This window comes from Mobula birostris, chromosome 6 (assembly GCF_030028105.1).
Source record: "Mobula birostris isolate sMobBir1 chromosome 6, sMobBir1.hap1, whole genome shotgun sequence".
Lineage (NCBI taxonomy): Eukaryota > Metazoa > Chordata > Chondrichthyes > Myliobatiformes > Myliobatidae > Mobula > Mobula birostris.
The window spans coordinates 18703272-18727337 of NC_092375.1; the positions used below are offsets into that span (position 1 = coordinate 18703272).

At 44.6% G+C, this 24066-nt stretch overlaps 1 protein-coding gene across 1 annotated transcript in view; it reads left to right on the forward strand.

Moving 5' to 3' along the window:
- Positions 1-24066, forward strand: part of chaf1b (chromatin assembly factor 1, subunit B) — a 59590-nt gene that overhangs the window by 29675 nt on the left and 5849 nt on the right. The window contains exons 9-13 of the mRNA XM_072259946.1: positions 5551-5620; positions 5706-5797; positions 8181-8337; positions 15945-16382; positions 21470-21546. Coding sequence (XP_072116047.1) covers positions 5551-5620; positions 5706-5797; positions 8181-8337; positions 15945-16382; positions 21470-21546 — 834 coding nt within the window. The remainder of the gene's footprint in view (positions 1-5550; positions 5621-5705; positions 5798-8180; positions 8338-15944; positions 16383-21469; positions 21547-24066) is intronic.

The following is a 24066-nucleotide window of genomic DNA, read 5'->3' on the forward strand; positions in this document are numbered from 1 at the left end:
TGACACTTAACGTAAAACTAGACATAATTAAGCATTTCGATCGTGGTGAATGAAGTAAGGACAAAGTGAGTTTGGCTTGTGGAAGTTGACGAAGATGATGTTGAAGAGGTTTTGGCATCCCATGACCAAGAACTGATAGATGAAGAGCTGATGCAATTGGAAGAGAAAAGGATAACGATCGAAACCAAATGCAGTAGCGAACGGACCGAAAATGAAGTCGTCCAGGAACTGAATGTGAAGCAACTGCGTGAGACTTTCGCTGCAATGATGAAGTACGACTTTAATTTTGGAAGGGTACGTAGGTTTAGGGCATATTTGCAAGATGGTTTGAGTGCTTACAAAGAACTGTATGATAGAAAAATGCGCGAGGCTAAGCAGTCAAGCAAGCCTTCCACATCAGTCACAGCAGACGACGAACCTCGACCTTCGACATCGAGGCAGGCAGACGTAGAAGAAGATGACCAGCCTGCCCTGATAGAAACGGACGACGAGATGACACCCCAGTGTCCCACCACCCCAACCCCTGGGCCGTGGACAGATATCGATCTGCGAAGAATGCAGTGGTAGCTGGGACGCACCCAGCACATCTTTAAGAAAAAAGCCGAAATAAACAAGCTAATTAATTAGGTGCCGTCCGGACGTAATTGTCGGCCCAGATCAGAGGCAATTGCCGATTGCATCGCCGCTGATCTGGGCTGACATTTACTTGCTGGGTGGCACCTAATTAATTAGCTTGTTTATTTCAGCTTTTTACTTAAAGATGTGCTGGGTGCGTCCTGGCTACCGCTGTACCCCTGCATTCTTAGCGGATCGGTATCGGTTCGCTGCCCGGAGGGTGAGGGCCACTGCACCACCCCAGCCTCCGACGACTCAGCCTAACACACCATCATCAATATGCTCGATGTCTTCCCAATTCCGTAAGTGATACTACACTGTACATACATTATTTCTACTTTATATCGGCTGTGTATTTTTATGTGTTATTTGGTATGATTTGGTAGCTTCATAGCTTAAAGGTTACTGGAGAGAGTGTTTCTGCCGAGAGCGCTTGCGTGAGATTTTGGCTATGGAGAACAGCGCAGGCAATGATTGTAGAGAAGTATTTCTACTTTATATAGGCTGTGTATTTATCATATCATTCCTGCTTTTACTATATGTTACTGTTATTTTAGGTTTTATGTGTTATTTGGCATGATTTGGTAGGTTATTTTTGGGTCTGCGAATGCTCACAAATTTTTCCCATATAAATAAATGGTAATTGCTTCTTTGCTTTACGACATTCCGGCTTACAAACCGTTTCATAGGAACGCTCGACCTTCGGATGGCGGGGGAAACCTTACCTGAAAACGCTGTGCTATCTTCTTATAGCCTTCTCCTGCTTTGTGGGCATCATTTATTTTAATTTTCAGAGCGACAGGCAGCTGCTTAGAGGAGCCCATGGCTGCTGATTATTGGGACAAGGTTTGAGGAGTCAGGGTATTTATAAAGCTTTGAAATTTGCATCACCTGGCATTTCCTAATGATGACTGTGAACAAGCCATAGCCCTAACAAGCTAATTAAGGTCTGAGACCTTGGTAAAAGTTATCTGAGAGCTCAAATCTCTTGGGGTGCCCAAACTTTTGCATGTTGCTCCTTTCCTCTTTTTCACTCTAAAATTGTACAAAACAAAAATAATACCCTAATCTTGTTCTAAATGTTGAAAGGAATGTTTCATCTTTAACTTTATGACTTTTGGAGATCAGTTCATCTTCTCCTCAATTAACTACTTACAGTAACAGAAATTTTGACCAGGGGTCCAGGGGTGCCCAAACTTTTGCATGCCACTACAGCCTACTAAGCCTAGCCATGCGCCTTTGGACTGTGGGAGGAAACCGGAGCACCCGGATGAAACCCACATGGTCACGGCAAGAATGTACACACAGTACAGCACAGGAACAGGCCCTTTGGTCCACAATATTGTGCAAAGCCAATTAGTTATTAAACGGCTATCTAAACTAGTTTCCTGTGGCACTATAATGCACGTATCCTTTAATTTTTCTCACAGTCCCGTACCTATCCAAATGTCTCTTAAATTCCAAAGACCTATGTGGGTCAAGATCAGCGTAATGCTATGACAGCGCCAGTGAAGCAGGTTCGATTCCTACTGCTGTCTGTAAGGAGTTTGTGTGACCGCGTGGGTTTCCTTTGGATGCTCTGGTTTCCTCCCAGTTTCAAAAGATGCTGAGTTAGTAGTTAATTGGTCACATGGGTGTAATTGGGTGGCACAGGGTCGTTGGCCTTGAAGGACCTGGTACTGTGCTGTATCTCTAAGTACCAAAAAAAAGTAAGTTCTGGGGTGCCACATTGGTGCCGGAAGCATGGTCACGCTTGCGGGCTGTCCCCAGCATAGCCTTGAACAGAAATGATGCATTTCGCTGTATGTTTCGATATACATGTGCCAAATAAAATTCATCTTTAATCTTCCAGTAGTTGCTTTGGCTGGTGCCTGCAAAGCGTACACACACGTCAGTGAACGTCGCTTAAGGCGTAGGTGCAGACTCCTGGGAAGGAAGATGCCTGATCCGGGCTTCCCGGAAGCTGCCACCCCCCCTCTTGGCCTGCCTTCCCTGCCCAGACTCTGCTCCACGCTGCTGCTGGTCACGTGACAAGTTCCTTGCATCACAGCTGCCATGTGACCGGCTGCGCAACTTCCAGCGCCCTGAGCCGTCAGCAGGTGGCAGCACTTTCCCCTTGGCCTGTAGCTAAGGACAGACGAGAATGTCACATGCAACAAAGTAAGCCTTGTAATTTGAAACCGCACTTTAAATATATCTTTATAAATGTGCATGGTATATAATGGGCATGGGTTCTAAAGGTACCAGCAACGCTTTGCACAGAATATAGAACAGCACTGCCCAGTTTTAGCCCCTTCGACCCATGATACTGTGCTGACCATTCAACCTACGCTTAAGATCATTATTGTGATACTAGATTTGAAATAAATAGTGATTGAAGATTTAGAGAGAATTGTTCATGATTTTGTGTACATCCGCTAAAGTATAGATCATTTTGTTCACTAACACAGTGTGTTGAGAGGCTGCACCAGCCAAATAGGGGTCATGGGTTAAGGGTGAAAGGGGAACATGAGGGGGAATTTCTTCACTCAGAGGGTGGGGAGAGTGTGGAACGAGCTGCCAGAGGAAGTGGTGGATTTCAACATCTAAGAGAAGTTTGGATAGGTACATGGATGGGAGAGGTGTGGAGGGCTATGGTTCAGATGCAGGTTGATGCAAAAAGGCAAAATGATACTTTGGAACAGACTAGGTGGGCCAAAGGGCCTGTTTCTGTGTTCCAGTGTTCCAAATCTGGATCTGTGCCCAGGCTGCCCTTGGGCGCTGAGCAGATAAAGGAAGTTGTGTGATCTCCCTCTAGTCGCAGTGGCAGATCTCGAGTGCTGTAGCAGGGCCCCATTTTTGCCTTGTCCGTTCCAGACAGTCCAGCTTGGGCAGGGAGGGGCCTTTTGGGCCTTCCAGGTGGTCTGCTTGTCATCTGCCGCCCCACACCCCCCGCCCCCCTGCACAGGACGCAGTTCCGTCGCCGGAATGTCAGTGAGCCCGCCATTCTCCCAGAGATCCCTGTCACTCTCTGTTCTCCATCCCCTGTCAGGTAAAACCATGAAGGCACGTTCCACCAGACTCGAGGACAGCTTCTGTTATCAGGCCCTTGAACAGGCCTTTCACCTGCTAATGATGAACTGTCGATCTCTGAGTCTACCTCAGTCCCCTTGCCCTTTGCTGTTTACCTGCTTTCTCTTTCTCTCTGTCTTCTGCACTGTATTCTGTTTATCTTTTTACTGCCTTGATGTGATTAAGTCTGGCATGATCTGTCTGGATGGCCTGCAAACAGAAGCTTTTTACTATGTGACGGTGCAGTCATTGTGTTAATTTGAGTGTGCGGGGTGGAGATGTATCTCTACCAAAGGAGGTATATGGACCAAGTATGTCCAGAGGGGCAGATAGTCAGACAGTGTATACATATCTTGCAAACCCTTCAGTAGTTGCATAAACACCTGAAGAGCAGACTATCTGGTGGATGGAAGTGACTAACAACTCTGTTAGAGACAGCTGCCAAGTTTTTAAGCTCACCAGTGGGAGGTGGTGCTTTAGCACTGCTGGCCCACCACCTCGAGGGAGTCTTGATCATAAGCGGGCCAAAACTCCTGAAGACAGGTGGCAGATCAACTGATGATCCCACTGGTGATAGCACAGGACAGGTAACATCTTAGTCCACGTATATTTTTAACTCTGGCACTCCTTCCCTCTGCTAGCCTACAGGTCACCCTATGTAGTACCTGCATAGACCCCTGAAGAGAGTCATGTGAAGCCACTAATTGGAGTGCTCGAGGATTTGTACTGTTGTCTTTAATAAGGGTGTCAAAAGTTATGGGGAGAAAGCAGGAGACTAGGTTTGAGAGAGATAATAAATCAACCATTGATGGAATGGTGGAGCAGACTCGGAGGGTCAAATGGCCTAATTCTGCTCCTGTGTCTTATGGTCTCTTGTATTTTCCACAGCTCTTAGTTCACAGGAAGATTAAGGACGTACTCTGGTCAAATTCACAGAAGTTAGGATGTAGTTGAAAGATGAATCAACCAAGAAATTAAAAAAAGATACAATTGGGTAAAATGGTGAAGATGGAAGTTAATAGGAAGCTTATGAAATGCGACTACACAGTGGTGTAGCAGTTAGTACAACACTATTAGAGTTCGGGGCTTTGGAGTTTGTCTAAGAATTTTGTATGTCCTGCAGGTGAGCGAGTCGGTTTCCTCTGGTGTTCCGCTTTCCTCCCACAGTCCAAAGATGTGCCATTTAGTAGGTTAGTTGGTCATTGTAAATTGTCCTATGATCAGGCTAGGGTTGCTGGGCATTATTGCTTGTTGTTTTGCGCTTTATCTCTAATCCACTTGGGTATTTCAAATAATTTTTCCATTCGATCAAATGGCTTTGGAGCAGATGAAATTGGGGCACAATTTTACCCTTTTACTCACACTTAGAATTCAGCTAACTGCAAAATGAGAAAGAGACTGTGATAAATACCAGATGGGACATAGCGGTTAGCGTAACTCTATTACCACAGCAACTGTAAGATCGGGGGGTCAGTTCTGTAGGGAGTTTGTACGTTCTCCCCGTAACTGTGTCTGTCTCCTCTGGGTGCTGTGGTTTCCTTGCACATTCCAAAGATGTACAGGTTAGAGTTGGTGGGTTGTGGATACGCTGTGTTGGTGTCAGAAGTATGACATGCTTGCAGACTGCCCCCCGGCACAATCTCCGCTGAGACGCAAGAGATGCTTCTCGCTGTATGTTTCGGTGTAGATGTGACAAATCAAGCTCATCTTTATCTATAAAACACACAGAGAAGAAGGGATAATGCCCATGATTCAAATGAATAAATGTGTATGAAAAGGTAATCTTCCTTCCAGAATTTTCCAGCGTTTTCTGTTCTGAGTTTGCATTTTGTTTTGATTTCCTTTGTTAGATCCTGCTAAACAGTTTTGTACTTTCTCTTTCAGCTGGCTGCGTTGAAGCAGGAGAAAATGTTACCAACACAACCTTTGTCTTTTCCAGGAAAAATCTGAAACGGTAGGAGCTTTCTCAATTCTTGGTGTCAAACGTTGGCCTGAAACTTTGTCAGACCACTTTGTAACTGCTTCTGTCTTATTCAAAGGCCTATTGCTCACTTGCCTTGCCCAGCTAAGGCTACTCTGGCTGTTCGATGCTGCCCAATATTCTTCGAGCTAAAGCAGGCTAAATCTGGAGGTGAGTTTGCTCAAGCACTGAGTATTAACAGACAAGGTCTCACTTTGGGTAATTGTATTTATACAATAATGATTATAACTGCAATGCATTTCTATTTCGTCCATTCATCTTTGACCACAATAATTTTGCTTATCAAGAATATTTCTGCCTCTGCCTTTAAATGTTAGAAAGTTCTACTTTCAACACCCTTTGAGGAAGATTTCCAAAATCTCATTGGCTTCTGAGAAAGGAATTTTTATCCCATCTCTGTATTAAGAGGCTGAGCACCTTAATTCAGACACTGGTACCCTTGTCTTGGATTGTCCTATAAGACATAGGAGCAGAATTAGGCCATTTGGCCCATCAAGTCTGCTCCACCATTCAATCATGGCTGATCCTTTTTTTTTCCTCCTCCTGAACCCCATTTTCCGGCCTTCTGCCCATAACCTTTGATGCCATGTCCAATCAAGAACCTATCAATCTCAGCCTTAAATACACCAAACGATCTGGCCTCCACAGCTGCATGTGGCAACAAATTCCACAAATTTACCACCCTCTGGCTATGAAATTTTCACATCTTTGTTTTGAATGGATGCCCCTCTATCCTGAGGCTGTGCCCTTTTGTCCTAGACTCTCCCACTGTGGGAAACATCCTTTACACACGTACTCTGTCTAGGCCTTTCAACATTCAAAGGGTTTCAATGAGATTCCCCCTCATCCTTCTAAATTCCAGCAAATACAAACCCAAAGGTATCAAATGTTCCTCGTATGATAATCCTTTCATTCCTGGAATCATCCTTGTGAACCTCCTCTGGACCCTCTCCAATGCCAGCACATCTTTTCTAAGATGAGGAGCCCAAAACTGTACACAATACTCAAGGAGAGGCCTCACCAGTGCCTTTTAAAACCTCAGCATCACATTCTTGCTCTTGTATTTTAGACCTTTTGAAGTGCATGCCTTCCTCACCACAGACTCAACCTGCAAGTTAATCTTTAGGGTGTTCTGCACAAGGACTCCCAAGTCCCTTTGCATCTCAGATTTTTGGATTTTCTCCCCGTTTAGAAAATAGTTCGTACATTTATTTCTACTACCACAGTGCATGACCCTGCATTTTCCAACTTAGTATTTCATTTGCCACTTTATTGCCCATTCTCCTAATCTGTTTTAAGTCCTTCTGCATCCTACCTGTTTTCTCAACACTACCTGCCCCTCCACCAATCTTCGTATCATTTACAAACTTGGTAACAAAGCCATCTATTTCAGCACCTAAATCATTTATATACAGCATAAAAAGAATACAAGAGGAACCATCTCCTCCATTTCTAACACTAGTCCCTGCTGAGCCATTTAAACTGCCTACTTCCATCGACCTTCACCAGGACCATTACCCTCCATATCCCTACCATGAACATACCGATCGAAGCTTCTCTTAAACATTAAAATTGAGCTTGCAAGCTCCACTTGTGGTGGTAGCTCATTCCATGCTATCACGACGCTCTGAGTGAAGAATTTTCCCCTCATGTTCCCCTTAAACATTTCACCTTTCACCCTTAACCCATGACCTCTAGATGTGTTCCCACCCAACTTCAGTGGAAAAAGTTTGTTTGCTGCTGCCTCTGCATGGGGGGTGGTGCGTAGGGGGGACTTTGTTCTAACATTTGAACTGTCATTCTTTGAGGGACTCTTCAGTTTTTGTGGATGTCTGTGAGGAAAAAGCATTTCAGGATATATATTGTGTACATTTCTCTGACATTAAATGGAACTATTGAACTATTTATCCTATCTGTACTCCTTATAATTGTTTTATACCTTTGTCAAATCTTCTCTCAGTCTTCTACATTCCAAGGAATAAAGCCCTAACCTATTCAATTTTTCCATATAACTCAGGTCCTCCAGACCTGGCAACATCCTTGTAAATTTTCTCCGTACTCTTTCAACCTTACTTATATTTTTCCTGTAAGCAGGTGACCAAAACTGCACACAAAACTCCACACCCTGCACAATATTTTCTTACACCAATCTGGCCATTCCACATATTAGATATTAGATATCAGGGCTCATCCAAACCAACCACATCTTTTATGGAGACCAATGCTGCTGCCCTTGCAAAACATGCAAACAGCCAGGCAGTGAAGTCAAGAACTAACATTTCTTTATTACGCCTTTCATCACAGCTGGGTCTTTGATGTGACAAGTTAGCTGGATTTCTCATGCCTGATCTGTTTGGAGTTTCTATCAGGATTTGCTTATTTTTGCTTTGGTGCATTGTTAGTATTCTCTGAGGTGGCCAGTGTATTTTTGTTTATGCAAATAAGTCTTTTTCTCCTTTCTGTTTTTTCACTGGAATAATTCATGTTCTGTTTCCTCAACAAAATGACAACCTAAATATTTTTTCCTGTTCAGATGAGTCGACCAAGAAAATGAATATGTTTAATCTGCCGTATCGACTGGTGTTTGCTGTTGTTTCTGAGGATTCTGTACTGTTGTATGACACACAGCAGTCAGTACCGTTTGGCTATATTTCAAACATCCATTATCACACCCTGAGTGATATAGCATGGTAAGGAAACCCTTATTACAGGATTACCACACTTGTGAGTTCACTGTCTTTCATATGGCTTTTCTGTCTTGGCCTGACGCACACCATAAGATCACAAGGTCCAATTATCTTTAGTAGGGATTATTACACTATTTAATCCCTTTGTGAAAGCAAACTTTCCATCCTGTCATCGCAGTATTCTTAGGTAGTGACAAATACCAGGCATTGAGGTTGTGAATCTGTTCCTGCTGCCACGTGTTTCATTTCTGCGAGCTTTGTAGTGATTCGCCCTGCTGTATGATTAACTGAGGTCGAGGCTTTCAGGCCTACACTGGCTGCTCCGGGCATCCGGGTCTATGGACTCAATTTGGTTTGGAATGCTGCTGCTTGCTTTTATTGTGTGTGTGATTTGTGTTTTTTCTCTTTCTCTGTGTCGGTCTTTTTTTAATTGGCTTCTTTCGGGTTTCTTGCTTTGTGGCAGCCTGTAAGCAGACAAGGCTTAAGGTTGTATAATTTATACATACTTTGTTAATAAATGCACTTTGAATTATTTGACTTCTTTGATAGCATGGACAGAGTGGATGTGGCAAAGTTTTTTCCCCATGATGGGGGAGTCTAGTACGAGAGGGCATGACTTCCCCATTGAAGGGCGCCCATTCAGAACAGAAATGCAAAGAAATTTTTTTAGTCAGAGGGTGGTGAATCTGTGGAATTTGTTGCCACAGGCAGCAGTGGAGGCCAAGTCATTTGGTGTATTTAAGGCAGAGATTGATAGGTATCTGAGTAGCCAGGGCATCAAAGGGTTATGGTGAGAAGGCAGGGGAGTGGGACTAAATGGGAGAATGGATCAGCTCAAGATAAAATGGCGGAGCAGACTCGGTGGGCAGAATGGCCGACTTCTGCTCCTTTGCCTTATGGTCTTAACCTCAGTGAGTCCTAATGATGTCTCGGCCTGAAATGTCAGCTGTTTGTTTCTCTCCATGGATGTTGCCTGACTTGCTGAACTCCTTGAGCATTTTGTAGAAGAATGAGGCAGGGGTTCAATAAAACTTATCAAATATTGAAAGGCATAGATAGAGTGGATGTAGAGAGGATGATTCCTATAGTGGGGGAGTCTGGGACTAGAACCATAGCCTCAGAATATAGCCTCACCTTTAGAACAGGGGTGAGGAGGACTTTCTTCAGCCAGAGGGTGGTGAGTCTGTGGTATTCATTGCCCCATAAGGCTGTATCATTAAAGCAGAGATTGCTAGGTTTTTGATTAGTGAGGGTGAACTCTGAGCATCTTCCCCATGTAATTATTAGGCACTTGTCTGGTTCTAGTTAACCCTTGCAGACGTCTATCACGCATTTCGAGGAAATTTGAAGGCGAGTTGTTGTATTTGGTTGTAAAGCCCTGTCACATATTTCATGCAGCATCTATGGAGGCAAATAAACAGTCAGCGTTATGGGCCAAGACCCTTTGTGAGTCCTAATTAAGAGCCTTGGATTGAAACCCTGACTGCTAATTTCTCTCCAAGCCTGACCTGCTGAGTTCCTCCAGCATTTTGTGTGCATTGCTCTGGATTTCTAGCAGCTGCAGAATCTCCTGTGTTCGAGCAGTTCACGATGAAGAATATCGGAGGCCTGTCTTGGGTTTTGTTTTTGTAACCTTCAACTTCTGTGCCCTCGTCTTGCATCTTTGTTGTATCTGTAAATATTGCTTGATCTTGGTAAATGTAATTTATCTTTAAGTTCTGCCGGGTGTGAGAAAAGAAAAGAGGAAGTGGTTAGATAATGATAAACTGCACAGCTGCTTTGGTATCTCCTGATGTGTGTGGTGCTGAACTTTTGTTGTGGATTCTACATTCTTGTGCTCTTTGTTTTACTTAATGCTGTGAAACACAAAAAAAAATTAACATTTTCTTCAGAAAGCAAGTCACTCAGGCAGTATCACAGCCACCATTTAGAATACAGGTAAATTCACTGCCGAGTTTTTTGTCATACGCACAAGTACAGTTACGCACAAATGCAATGAAAGAACTTAGATCAGAGGCACATATAATCATACAAGCAGCATTCACAAAGCATAAACATTCACTATGCCCAGCTTTTACGAGGAACAAAGTTAAAACAGAAAAATATCAAAATCCATGTTAGTGCAAAGTGGTCAAAGTGGTCTTACTGTAATTATAAACTGTGGTGGTTGAGGTTGTGCTGGTCAGTTCAAGAGCAGAATGGCTGAAAAGGAAGTGGCTGTTCTTGAACCTGCTGGTGAGGGACCTCTGCACCTCTTGCCCAATGGTAGTGCAAGGAGATGGCATGGCCTGGATGGTGGGGATCTTTGATGATAGATGTTGCCTTCTTAAGGCAGTCAATCCTGTAGATTCAAGAGAACATGAGATGAAGAGTTCTTGAAAGTGAGTCTGTGGGTTGTGGGAAGTGTTCAGTGATGGGGTGAATGAATTTATACCCCCTGGTTGAGGGGTAGTTACTGTTCCTGAACCTGGTGATGTGAGTCTTGAGGCTGCTCTACCTTCATCCTGATGGCAGCAGTGAGAAGAGACCATGGTCCTGGTGAATGGGGCCCTTGATGATGGATGCTGCTTTTCTGCAACAGTGCTCGAGAAAAATGTGCTCAGTTGTGGAGAGGGCTTTCCAGTGATGGACTGGGCCATGTCCACTACTGTTTGTAGGGTTTTCTGTTCAAGGGCATTGGTGTTTCGATACCAGGCTATGATGCAGCCAGTCAGTGTTCTCTCCACCACACGTCTTAGGAGGTTTGTCAAAGTTTTAGATGTCATGTTGAATCTCTGCAAACTTCAAAGGAAGTAGACGTGCTGCTGTGCTTCCTTTGTAATTGCACTTGTGTGCTAGACCAGGACAGATGACTGAAGTGATAAACAGCTAGGAATTTAAAACTGCTGGCCTCCTCCACCTCTGATGCCCCAGTGAGGACTGGCTCGTAGACCTTCAGTTTCCTCCTCCTGAAGTCAGCTGTTTGGTCTTGCTGACGTTGAGTAAGAGTTTGTTGTGACACCACTCAGCCAGATTTTTATACTCGCTCCTATCTGCTGATTTGTCACCACCTTTGATTTGGCCTGTGACAGTGTTAGCAACCTTAAATATGGCTTTGGAGCTGTGCTTAGCCTCACAGCCATAAGTATAAAGTGAGTAGAGCAGGGGGCTAAACACACAGCCTTGTGGCGTGCCTGTGCTGATTGCGGAGGAGACGTTGTTGTCAATCTGAACTGGCTTGGTCTGCAAGTGAGGAAATCGAAGATCTAGTTGTACAAGGAGGTATTGAGGCCTAGGTCTTGAAGCTTATTGATTAGTTTTGAGGGGATGATAGTACTGTATGCTGAACTGTAGTCAAAAAAGAGCATCCTGTTGTATTCATCTTTCCTGTCCGGGTGTTCCAGGGTTGAATGAGAATGCAACAAGATGGCATCTGCTGTGGACTTGTTGTGTCGGTAGGCAAACTTGAGCAGATCCAAGTTGCTTTTCAGGGAGGAGTTGATATGTTTCATCACCAGCCTCTCAAAACACTTCATCACAGTGGATGTGAATGCATTGAGGCAGGTTTCCACGCCCTTAGACACTTGTATAATTGAAGCCTCTTTGAAGCAGATGGGTATGTCAGATTGCTGAAGCGAGAGTTTAAAGATCTCAGTGAACACTCCAGTCAGTTGATCACTATAGGTATTTAATACTCGGTCAGGTACCCCGTCATGGCAGCATAAAAGAGATTTGACCAGCTAGCAATTGGCGTTTGGGATTGATTAGTAAAAGCAAATTAAAGGAACGCGGGGGCAAGCGCAGCGGCTGTCGTCTGAGTAGACGTAGTCAGAGTGGTGATCCTGATGCTTTAGCTCTTCGAAGCTTCAGTCACAGAAAACAAAGGAAAGAAAAGCTCGTGTTTTTTTTTTCCCCTCCTTTATATCTGCTCAACTAGGACAGTAGAGATGCCAGGCAGGATAGTAAAATACTTCTTTTGCAGTATGTGGGAAGGCAGGGAGACCTCCAGTGTCCCTCTCAACTACAGCTGTGAGAACTACATCCAGCTACAGCTTCTAACAATCTAAGTTAAGGAGTTGGAGCTGGAACTGGATGAATTGGTGGCGTAGTGGCATCAACGTTGGACTTCGAGCCGAAAGGTCCCGAGTTCAAATCCAGCCGGCTCCCCTGCATGCTTTCCATCTGTGCTGGGTTGCGGGCTGGTGATCTCCTTGTAAAAGAGAGGTGAGAGTGGATATCGGACCGCTGGAAAATGATGCTGGAGAGGTAGTAATGGGGGACGAGGAAATGGCGGACGAACTGAATATTTTGCATCAGTATTACTGTGGAAGACGCAGTATGGCGGAAGTTCCTGCTGTCAGGGGTCATGCAATTAGTGAAATTACGATAACTAGAGAGAAGTTTCTTGGGAAACAAAGGTCTGAAGGTAGATAAGTCACCTGGACCAGATGGTGTACAACCCAGAGTTCTGAAAGCAGTGGCTGAAGAGATCGTGGAGGCATTAGCAATGACCTTTCAAGAATTACGAGATTCTGGAATGATTCTGGAAGACTGGAAAATTGCAAATACCACTCCACTCTTCAAGAAAGGAGAGAGGCAGAAGAAAGGAAATGATAGGTCAGTTAGTTTGACCTCAGTGGTTGGGAAGGTGCTGGAGTCGATTATTAAGGATGAGGTCTCCGGGTACTTGGAGGCACATGATAAAATAGGCTGTAGTCAGCATAGTTTCCCCAAGGGAAAGTCTTGCCTAAAAAATCTGTTGGAATTCTTTGAAGAAATAACAAACAGGATAGACAAAGGAGAATCAGTTGATATTGTGTACTTGTATTTTCAGAAGGCCTTTGGCAGGGTGCCACACATGAATCTGCTTAACAAGCTATAAGCCCATGGTATTATAGGCAAGACCCTACCATGGATAAAGCAGTAACAAAATCTGTGGATACTGGAAATCCAAGCAACGCACACAAAATGCTGGAGGAACCTGAAGGGTCTCGGCCCGAAACGTCGATTGTGCTCTTTTCCATAGATGCTGCCTGGTCTGCTGAGTTCCTGCAGCGTTTTGTAGATAAAAGCAATGGCTGATTGGCAGGAAGCAAAGAGTGGGAGTAAAGGGATCCTTTTCAGCCTGGCTGCTGGTGACTAGTGGTGTTCCACAGGGGTCTGTGTTGTGACAGAATCCTTAATGTTATATGTCAGTGACTTGGATGTTGGAACTGATGGCTTTGTTGCAAAGTTTGCAGACGATGTGAAGATAGGTGGAGGGGCAGGTAGTTCTGAGGAAGTAGAGAGTCTACAGAAGGACTTGGATAAATTAGGAGAATGGGCAGAGGAATGGCAAACGGAATACAGTGTGAGGAAGTGTAAGGTCATGCAGTTTGGTATTTTCTAACTGGAGAGAAAATACAAAAAACTGAGGTGCAAATGGACTTGAGAGTCATTGTGCAGGATTCCCTAAAGGTTAATTTGCTCCTATATCTCCTGGTCTTATGGTCAACTGCTTTCTGTGGGTTCGCCCTCCTGTAAGATGCTGTCACATTAGCCTCACAAATGGAAATCACAGGTCATAGGGAGCTATGGTAGTTCATTAAGGTTTCCCCATGCTTTGATGGTCAAAGCGAGCATAGAAGGCATTGAGCTCACCTGGAAGCGAAGCCTTGTTGTCACCCATGTCGCTTGGTTTCCCTTTGTTGGAGGTAATCTCATTCAAACCCTGCCACAGTTGTCGAGCATCCTTCAGTAATTCAAGCAACACACATCAAAGTTGCTGGTGAACACAGCAGGTCAGGCAGCATCTCTAGGAAGAGGTACAGTCGACGTTTCGGGCCGAGACCCTTCGTCAGGACTAACTGAAGGAAGAGCTAGTAAGAGATTTGAAAGTGAGAGGGGGAGGGGGAGATCCAAAATGATAGGTGAAGACAGGAGGGGGAGGGATGGAGCCAAGAGCTGGACAGGTGATTGGGGATATGGGAAGATCATGGGACAGGAGGCCTGGGGAGAAGGAAAAGGGGGAGGTGAGGAAACCCAGAGGATGGGCAAGGGGTATAGTCAGAGGGACAGAGGGAGAAAAAGGAGAGAGAGAGAGAGAAAGAAAGAATGTGTGTATATAAATAAATAACAGATGGGGTACGAGGGGGAGGTGGGGCATTAGCGGAAGTTAGAGAAGTCAGTGTTCATGCCATCAGGTTGGAGTCTACCCAGACGAAATATAAGGTGTTGTTCCTCCAACTCGAGTGTGGCTTCATCTTTACAGTAGAGGAGGCCGTGGATAGACATATCAGAATGGGAATGGGATGTGGAATTAAAATGTGTGGCCACTGGGAGATCCTGCTTTCTCTGGTGGACAGAACGTAGGTATTCAGCAAAACGATCTCCCAGTCTGCGTCCAGTCTCGCCAATATATAGAAGGCCACATCGGGATCACCGGACGCAGTATATCACCCCAGCCGACTCACAGTGAAGTGTCGCCTCACCTGGAAAGACTGTCTGGGGCAAGTTCGGTCTGTAATTGCGACTTTACACATGAGTTGGCTTTCCAGGGATGGTAGCTGGACCTCTTGTATCTTGGTTGCCAGACCTATATGTCATTGATCTGTCCCTCAGCAGAGGCTCGGTCCTGCAGACACCCGCATTTACCTCCTCAGCGGACTTGCAAAGGTTGTGATGGTGGGGAGGTGTGCCTGTAAGTTCACTACTCCCTGCAGTTTCTTGCTTCTCTGCAGATTCGAATTGCCGTCCCAGATCATGATACAGTCAGTCTGGATACTTGCACAATGCATCTGTAATTTATACATTTGTAAGAAACATTCATGCTATTTTTATATCCCCATTGATAACTTGGAATTTATATTGCTCAGGTAACTCGTATTCATCTTCATTGACCAGCCTCAGCGTTTCTCATTCTAACATACATTGGACATGAGCACGAGATTCAGCAGATGGTCGAGATCCAGAGCAGCACACACAAAATACTGCAGGAACTCAGCAGGTCAGGCTGAGGAATGAACAGTTGACGTTTCAGGCTGAGACCCTTCAAGAGGATTGGAAAGGAAGGGGGAAGAAGCCAAATTAAAATGGAGGAGGAAGGTGCACAAGAAAGCAGAAGATAGGTGATTCTAGTCGTTGGGGGGGGGAATGATGTGAGAAACTGGGAGGTGATTGGTTGAAAAGGCAAAGGGCTGAAGAAGAAGGAATCTGATAGGAGAGGACAGTAGACCATGGAATAAACAGAAGGAGGTGAGGTGATCACATGAATGAGGGAAAACCAAATGGGGGGTGGGAAGGAAAACTGGAGTTTTTACTGGAAGTTAGAAAAATCAATGTTAATGCCATCATGTTGGACTCCTACTCTTCCCCTCCCTCACCCTTTTCATAATTCCCTTTCATTCTTTTGCCCCTAGCCACGTACCTTGCCCCTCTCACCTAGACTCACCTATTACCTGCAAGCTTGGGTTCCTCCCCCTACCTTTTTATTCTGGCTTCTGCCCACTCCCTTTGCAGTCCTGGTGAAGGGTCTCAGCCTGAAACATCGACCTTAGGTGCTGCCGGTCCTCCCGCCTTTTGTGTGCGTTGCCTTCTCTTCCACTCAGGACAGACAGCTTGCTAACCTGTGCCTCTCAAATGCCTTTATCTAGGTCGAGAGATGGGACCTACCTGACCATATCGTCCACGGATGGCTACTGCTCCTTCATTGCGTTCGAGAAAGGCGAATTGGGCGTGCCTCTGAAAGAGAAGCCGGTGCTGTCTGTGCAGACCTCAGGCACGGCAGATAAGAAAGCAAAGAAGGGGCAAGCGAACAGGAATATCCTCACAACCCCGAAACAGTCAGAGTGCAGCACGCCCAGCAGGGTCACGGAGCAGAACGACTCAGGAGCTACACCTCGGCTGAAGACACCCAGTGTAGCAGCGAAAGTATCTCCCACGACCTCCCTCAGCTCCAAAACTTCCCCGACTTCCCTGGACAAGAAGTCTCCTCAGTCTGCCCCTCAGGGCAGCAAGGCCTCTCAGTCTAGAAGGGTCACTCTGAATACGTTGGAGGCCTGGAGCAAGCCCAGCAAACCCTTGGTGCCCAGGTAATGCTCGACCTTGCCTGTGCCAACATGCCATTCACTGTAACACACAAAATACTGGAGAAACTCAGCAGGTCATGCAACTTCTAGGGAGAGGAATAAACAGTCAACGTTTTTCTCAGGCAGAGACCCTTTATCAGGTCCTCCAGCATTTTGTGTGCATTGCTCTGAACATCTGTAGATTCTCTCGTGTTTATTATTCGTAGTAACCTTGTTTGTGTGGTTCCTTTGCCTCTATTTCCCATTGCTACTCGGACGTGAGGGAGATTTCTGCCAAAGGAAAGGTTCAATGTAAATGTGTGGGTTAAAGAAAAACAACATTGCCAATGCTGGAAATCCAAGCTAAACATAGAAAATGCTGGAAGATTTAGGAGAGGCTGTACCTGGAGAGAGAGAAACAGCTAGTGTTTCAGGTTCACGAATTTTCTGCATTCTGTGTACAGTTGTTATTTGTCCCAATGACTGATGGTGCCAGGGCTTGTTACATGCAGGTTCTTGCAGAATGGGATCCGGAAAATATATTTGTTTGTCTGTTGATTGGTCTACTGCGTGTAGTAGGCCCTTCTGGCCCCATTGAGCCACACCACCCAGGCAATCTCCCAATTTAATCCTAGCCTAATCACGGGACAATTTACAATGACCAATTAATCTACCAACCAGTATGTCTTTGGACTGTGGGAGGAACCCGGAGCACCCGGAGGAAACCCACGCAGACACGGAGAGAACGTACAAACTCCTTACAGACAGCAGCGGAATTGACCCCGTGTCGCCTGCACTGTGAAGTGTTGTGCTAGCCACTGTGCTACCGTGCCGCCCTTCTGTTTTCGTCATGGATCCGCTATATTCCCCACAGACCTGCTGAGTTCCTCCAGCAGTTCTTTCTGCTGTTGGTGTCTGTTGCTTGGTTTCTTAAGGTTTTCATAGCTGAAGGTGGTAATGGGGATAATCTCCCACCACCTTTCAAATGCTCCCTATGGCATGCCTCTCAAATAGCCTCTGACAATCAAGTCCCCCTCCTAGCTTTCATGTGTGGCTTAGGTATTAAGCCTGGTGGAACTCTTTCTGCTGACAGGAGAAGGGGCAAAGGTGTTTTACTGGGGCCTTAAAACCAGTTGATTTGGGAGATGGGGCTCATCAGCCATGGCTGGCAGCTCAGCTAGGAAGAAAACTCTGATCTCAAACCTCCACTGCCTTGAGGCTGTGCCCACTCATGGGAAGGCTTGGGAGTAAACCCTGGGGAAAACCCGGAGCTGGAGTCTCTGCTGCAGCATTGAATTCAGCACTGACCGGCAGTTCCTATGGCGTTGCTGGTGCCAAAGTGTATCGGTTTCTGCTGTTCCTTTGGGTTCATCAGCTGCACGGAGAGGGGGGAAGAGGCAACAGTTTGCTGTCCATATCGTACTGCCCTGGCTTGCGTATCGCGTAGATGACTGGGACGCAACTTCCATGGTTGACCCCGACCTGCGGAAGGCCTCAGTTCATGGCTTATTGTGAGTACATGTTTTCTCCATGTCTGGTTCCAGTACAACATCAGAAACGGGTTCATTGTCACTGGCATATGTCACGAAATGTGTCGTTTTGAGGCAGCAGTTTGGTGCAAAACATGAAAATTGCTACAAGGTACAAAAGTAAATAAATTGTATAAAAGAAGAACAACGAGGTAGTGTTCATGGAGGTCTGATGGCAGAGGGAAGGAAAGAGTTTCTAAAAGGTTGAATGTGTTTTCAGATCCTGTACCTCTTCTCCAATGGTAGTAACAGGAAGAGTATTGGAATTGGTTTATTATTGTCACATGTGCCAAGATCCAGTGAAAAGCTTGTTTTGTACACTGTTCGAACAGGTCAAATCATTACACAGTGCATTGAGGTAGAACGAGGTAAAACAACAATGCAGAATAAAGCTTAACAGCTGCAGAGAAAGTGCAGTACAGGTACACAATAGGGGTCCCAGGTGGTGAGGGTCCTTTTGATAGATGCCAGCTTCCTGAGGCACCACCTCTTGAGAATGAGTAAATCGTAGGGTTTAGTTACACAGTTGGCTGGTTCTGTGTCTAGTGGAAACTTGTGTTTGCACAGCATAGAAACAAACCCTTTGGCCCCTGCTGCACGAATTTCCTAACTGAGCTCACCCCATTGATAGGTAAGGCAATAGGATGTAGGAGCAGAATTAGGCCATTTGGCCCATTGAGCCTGCTCCGCCATTTCATCACAGCTGATCCATTTTCCCTCTCAGCTCCAATCTCCTCTACCTTTTCACACCCTTGCTAATCAAGACTCTTACAACCTCTACCTTAAATCTACATGAAGACTTGGCCTCCAAAGCTGCCCATGGCAACTAATTCCACAGATTCACCAACACTCTGGCTAAAGAAATACCCCCTCATCTTGACTCTAAACGGACATTCCTTTATTTTGAGGCTGTCTCCTCTGGTCTGAGACTCTCCTACCATAGGAAACATCCTCACCATATGCACTCCATTGAGGCCTTTCAACATTCGATAGTTTTTAGTGAGGTCACCCCTCATTCTTCTGAATTCCTGTAAGAAGAGGCCCAGAGCCATCAAACGCTCCTCATACGACAAGCTTTTCATATGAGGAGCATTGCTTGTAAGTGGCTTGTGCAGGAGAGTAGAGCTGAGGTACAGATTCAGCCGTGATGGTATTGAATGGAAGAGCAGGATCAGGGGGTGGAGTTACATACTGCTGCCTTCTTTCCTGTTTGTTTATTTGTTTATCTAGAGATACAACATTGAGCTGGCCCTTCCGGTCCACAAGCTGCAGTGCCCAGCATTCCACCTACTTAACCTTAGCCTAATCTAATATCTTGTTCATATCAAGATTTGAGTCTGGCAGGGTGACTTTGTGATCTTCCAGGAATTAAAATTGCACTTTCATCCACCAATCTTTGAAATGCTCCCTGGCTCTTCAACTCTGTCCCGTCCACCCGTGCCAAAGGTGGAGTGCATTGCAGGATACCAGTGCTTGGATTCTGTGGCAATGTGAAGAAAATTTGTGGTGGCTGTACATGGCAGGGAGCATAAGACATAGGAGCAGAATTAGGCCATTTGGCCCATCAAGTCTGTTCTACCATTCAATTGTGGCTGATTTAGTTTCGCCCTCAACCTCATTCTCCTGTCTTCTTCCCGTAACCTATGGCACCATTACTAATCAAGTGCCTATCACCCTCTGCTTTAACTACACTCAGTGGCCTGTCCACAGTAGCTCCCTGTGGCAATGAAGTCCACAGAATTACTGCTCACTGGCTAAAAAGATTTCCCCCCTCATCTCTCCAGATGGCGCATACTTCTATTCTGAGTCTGCACCCTCTAGTCCTAGACTCTCCCACTATTGGAAACATCCTCTCCATGTTCACTCTATCTAGGCCTTTCAATATTCAATAAGTTTCATTGAGATCCCCTCTCATTCTTCTGAACTCCAGCGAGTATAGGCCCAGAGTCAACAAACACTCCTCACCCATTAACACTTTCATTTTCTGTGTGATTCACACTTAATAGCTGTCAGTTGCAATGAAGAACAATTTCACGTTCAAGCTTGTGTGTATTTAATGATGGGTTTCAGGGTATCGTGCTTTCTACCTTCAATTTAAAAGACTAAGACCTTCATCATACTCTGTTTAGCCTGCCATGACTGCCCCACACTGAAGCAAGATTTTATTTTACCTGCAAACTGCCCACCAACTCTCCCATCTAGATTTGTGCAAGGTCCTGAATAAACTTTCACTGGTTATCAAGAAATATAGCAGCATTGTGAACATATAGTTATTTATTAACTTTAGAATTATATCAATGATATTTGCACCTTGATAATGCAAAGAATAAGTAACTGTTGTGAATTAACAAACAGAAAGGATATGGAGATATTGCCATAATTCAGTATTAATTGTTTTTAAAGTTCAATGAGATCTGTGCCAAAATTGACTTGTTAGTAAGATTTCAAGACTGTTAATTGTCATTCTTCAGTATACGAGTATAAAGGAGACTGGATCAGATGTAACATTTCTGTACTTTGATAATAAATTTACTTTGAAAAAACACAATAAGCTCAAAGGACACAGTAAAAAACACAATAAATGTAAATATAAAAGCAATCCTATAAAACACAATGTTAAAAAGCTGTTTGAGTCTGGCTGTATATAGAACATAGAAGAGTACAGCACAAGAACTAGTCAATTGACCCACAATATGTTCGATCCAACTAAAAAACAAATCAAAAAGATGCACACACTAATCCCTCTTGCATACACCATGTCTATATACCCCTCTATCTTCCTTACATTCATGTGCCTATCCAAACGTCTCTTAAAAGCCTCTATTTACCTCTCCCACCATACTAGGCAGCACACTCCAGGCATCTACCACTCTCAAAGTAAAAAACTTACCCCTCACATCCCCCTTGAACCTACCCCCTCGTAACTTCAATGCACGCCCTCTGGTATTAGACATTTCAACTCTGGAAGACATATTCTCTGTGCACTTTATCCCTCCCATAATCTTATAAACCTTTATCAGATCTTCCCTCAGCCTTTGGCACTCTAGAGAAAACAACCCAAGTTTTTCCAGCCTCTCGTGGTAGCACATGTCCTCTAAACCAGGCAGTATCCTGGTAAACCTCTTCTGTACCCTCTCCAAAGCTTCAACATCCTTCCTCTAGTGGGGTGACCGGTACTGTGCACAATTCTCCTGATGTGGCCTAGCCAGATGTGTAATATTAACTTGTGTGTAGACTGATTGTATGTACATAAGAAATGCTGTACAAGCAGTATAGCATAAGGTGGCTAACAGGAAACGATAAGTGACAAAGTGGCTCTTGGCTGGAGGAGCTCTGGCCAGAAGATATCACTTTGATTTAGGTAGAGGTAGATTTTATCTGCCCACAATTAGATCGTGCTAGCCAATTATACATTATGAGGAAGAAAATTCACTTGAAGAGTGGGCAGTTAGGGTATCAACATCTGGCTCCATATTTTGATTCTCATTTGAATTCTATAAGATAATCATTGTGTAATAACACTCTGATGTTTTGTAATTCTGAATGCAATCTCGTAAAAAGCGTATGTGGTTGTTTTTCCAGGCGAATCTCACTTACCCCTGCGAACCCCAGCTCATCCCAGCAGACAGCGGCACCAGCAGTAACCCAAGCAGAACATGGTGAGCATTTTGATTTCTATCAGATTGAACATCAAGCATGTTGTTTGTCAGTGAAGTCTAACTTGAGCAAAATAACAAATACTGGACAAACTCTAAAGGGTCCAGCAGCCTCTGTGGAGGGAAATGCATGGTAGTGTTGTTGCGTGAATGAAATCAACAGAGAGAGAGTTACTGGTAGATACAAAGCAGCTTCTTTATTCGACAAAACAATATATAGCAGGCATCATACAGAGACGCTTTTGGTGGAAAGGTCTGCTGGCCCAATGTGGGGCTTGATATTTATTTGCTAAGCACAAAGGACAATTCTATATTTACAAGTATAGACAATGCTTTCTTTTGAAACTACGTGCAAACTTCACACCTTCTGGTTCATATCCATCCCACAGGTGCCAGCAGCGTCTGTACTGGGCGTTTAGGAATCCATTGTTCCAAACTGAATCCACAATACATTTACTTAGTATTTTACGTGTTTAACATGAAGGACGATCCATATTTACAAAGTATAGATAATGCTGTCTTTGAAACTACATGCAAACTTCATACCTTCTGGTTCACATCCATCCCACAGTCACCAGCAGCGTCTGTACTGGTATTCACAGCTTTTAGGAAATGCATTATTACAAGTGAACTGGGATTCACAGCTTTTAGGAAATGCACTGTAACAAACTAAATCCGCAGTACATTGTTAGGGAACGGAAGACTGGTGGCCAAAGCTATTTGCTAAATGTAAATGATCTAAACCCAAGAATCATTCTAACAGTAGTTTTAGGTCAAGCCCCTTCATCTGTAGTAAAGGATTAGAGGGAAGCTGGCCAGGGATAGAGTTGTTAGACTTTTAAGGAAAGGTGGAATAGTTTAGAAATTTATTCCCTGGAGCATGGGAGAATGAGAAGAGATCTGATAGAGGTATACAAAATTATGAGGGGTATAGACAGGGTAAATGCATGCAGGCCTTTCCCACTGAGGTTGGGTGAGACTAGAACTAGAGGTCATAGTTTAAGGGTGAAAGGTGAAATATTTAAAGGGAAACATAAGGGGGAACCTCTTCACTCAGAGGGGTCGGGAGGGCGATGGTCCAGGTGCGGGTTGATAAGATTTGGCAGAATAATAGTTTGGCATGGACTAAATGGACTGAAAGGTCTGTTTCTGTGCTGTAGTGCTTTGATTCTATAGAAGCAAGAGGAAAGAAATGTTAACGTGTATTCCTAAATAAAGCGAGAGGTGACTGCTGGAGGATTTCCTGTCAGTGGAGAGAGACCGGTGCCTAGCGCCCACCTACTCACTCAGGCTGCTCTTAATGTGTGGACTCCCCCTGGCCAAAGCTTTCCTTACAGAACAATCCAGACTTGTATTTGAATCATGGCAATCCCTCTTCACAGAAATGCAGATAAAAGATTTGACTGCCAGAGAAGATGTACACACAGCTTAACTGGCTGTCGAAACTGTTAAAAAAAATGTTTTCTGCATGCTTTTGACAGTCAGCAACATTCATACTCCAGCATTTTGTATGAAACTAGTACAAGCTAAGCAAGATGCTTGGCGTAGATGCATAGTTAGTGTTGTACAACTCCATGACTTCATACAGGTAAGCCTTCTGTTGAACTATAGTTGCCTAGAAGGACTGTGTTTTAATAAAATGCCAGTAAGATATATTTTTTATTTTTAATTGGGGAAGGGCAAATTATAAGGCTATAAGGCTAGAACTTGCGGGTGTGAATGGGGATGATGTTTTTGCAGGGAAATGTACTATGGACATGTCGACGTTTAGGGATCTCTTGCAGGATGTTAGGGATAAATTTGTCCTGATGGGGAAGATAAAGAATGGTAGGGTAAAGGAACCATGGGTGACAAGTAAGGTGGGGAATCTAGTCAGGTGGAAGAAGGCAGCATACATGAGGTTTAGGAAGCAAGGATCAGATGGGTCTATTGAGGAATATAAAGATAGCAAGAAAGGAGCTTAAGAAGGGGCTGAGAAGAGCAAGAAGGGGGCATGAGAAGGCCTTGGCGAGTAGGGTAAAGGAAAACCCCAAGGCATTCTTCAATTATGTGAAGAACAAAAGGATGACAGGAGTGAAGGTAGGACCGATTAGAGATAAAGGTGGGAATATGTGCCTGGAGGTTGTGGAAGTGAACGAGGTCCTCAATGAATACTTCTCTTCGGTATTCACCAATGAGAGGGTACTTAATGACGGTGAGGACAATATAAGTGAGGTTGATGTTCTGGAGCATGTTGATATTAAGGGAGAGGAGGTGTTGGAGTTGTTAAAATACATTAAGACGGATAAGTCCCCGGGGCCTGACGGAATATTCCCCAGGCTGCTCCACGAGGCGAGGGAAGAGATTGCTGAGCCTCTAGCTAGGATCTTTACATCCTCATTGTCCACGGGAATGGTATCGGAGGATTGGGGGGAGGCAAAAGTTGTCCCCTTGTTCAAAAAAGGTAGTAGGGATAGTCTGGGTAATTATAGACCGGTAAGCCTTACGTGGGAAAGCTGTTGGAAAAGATTCTTAGAGGTAGGA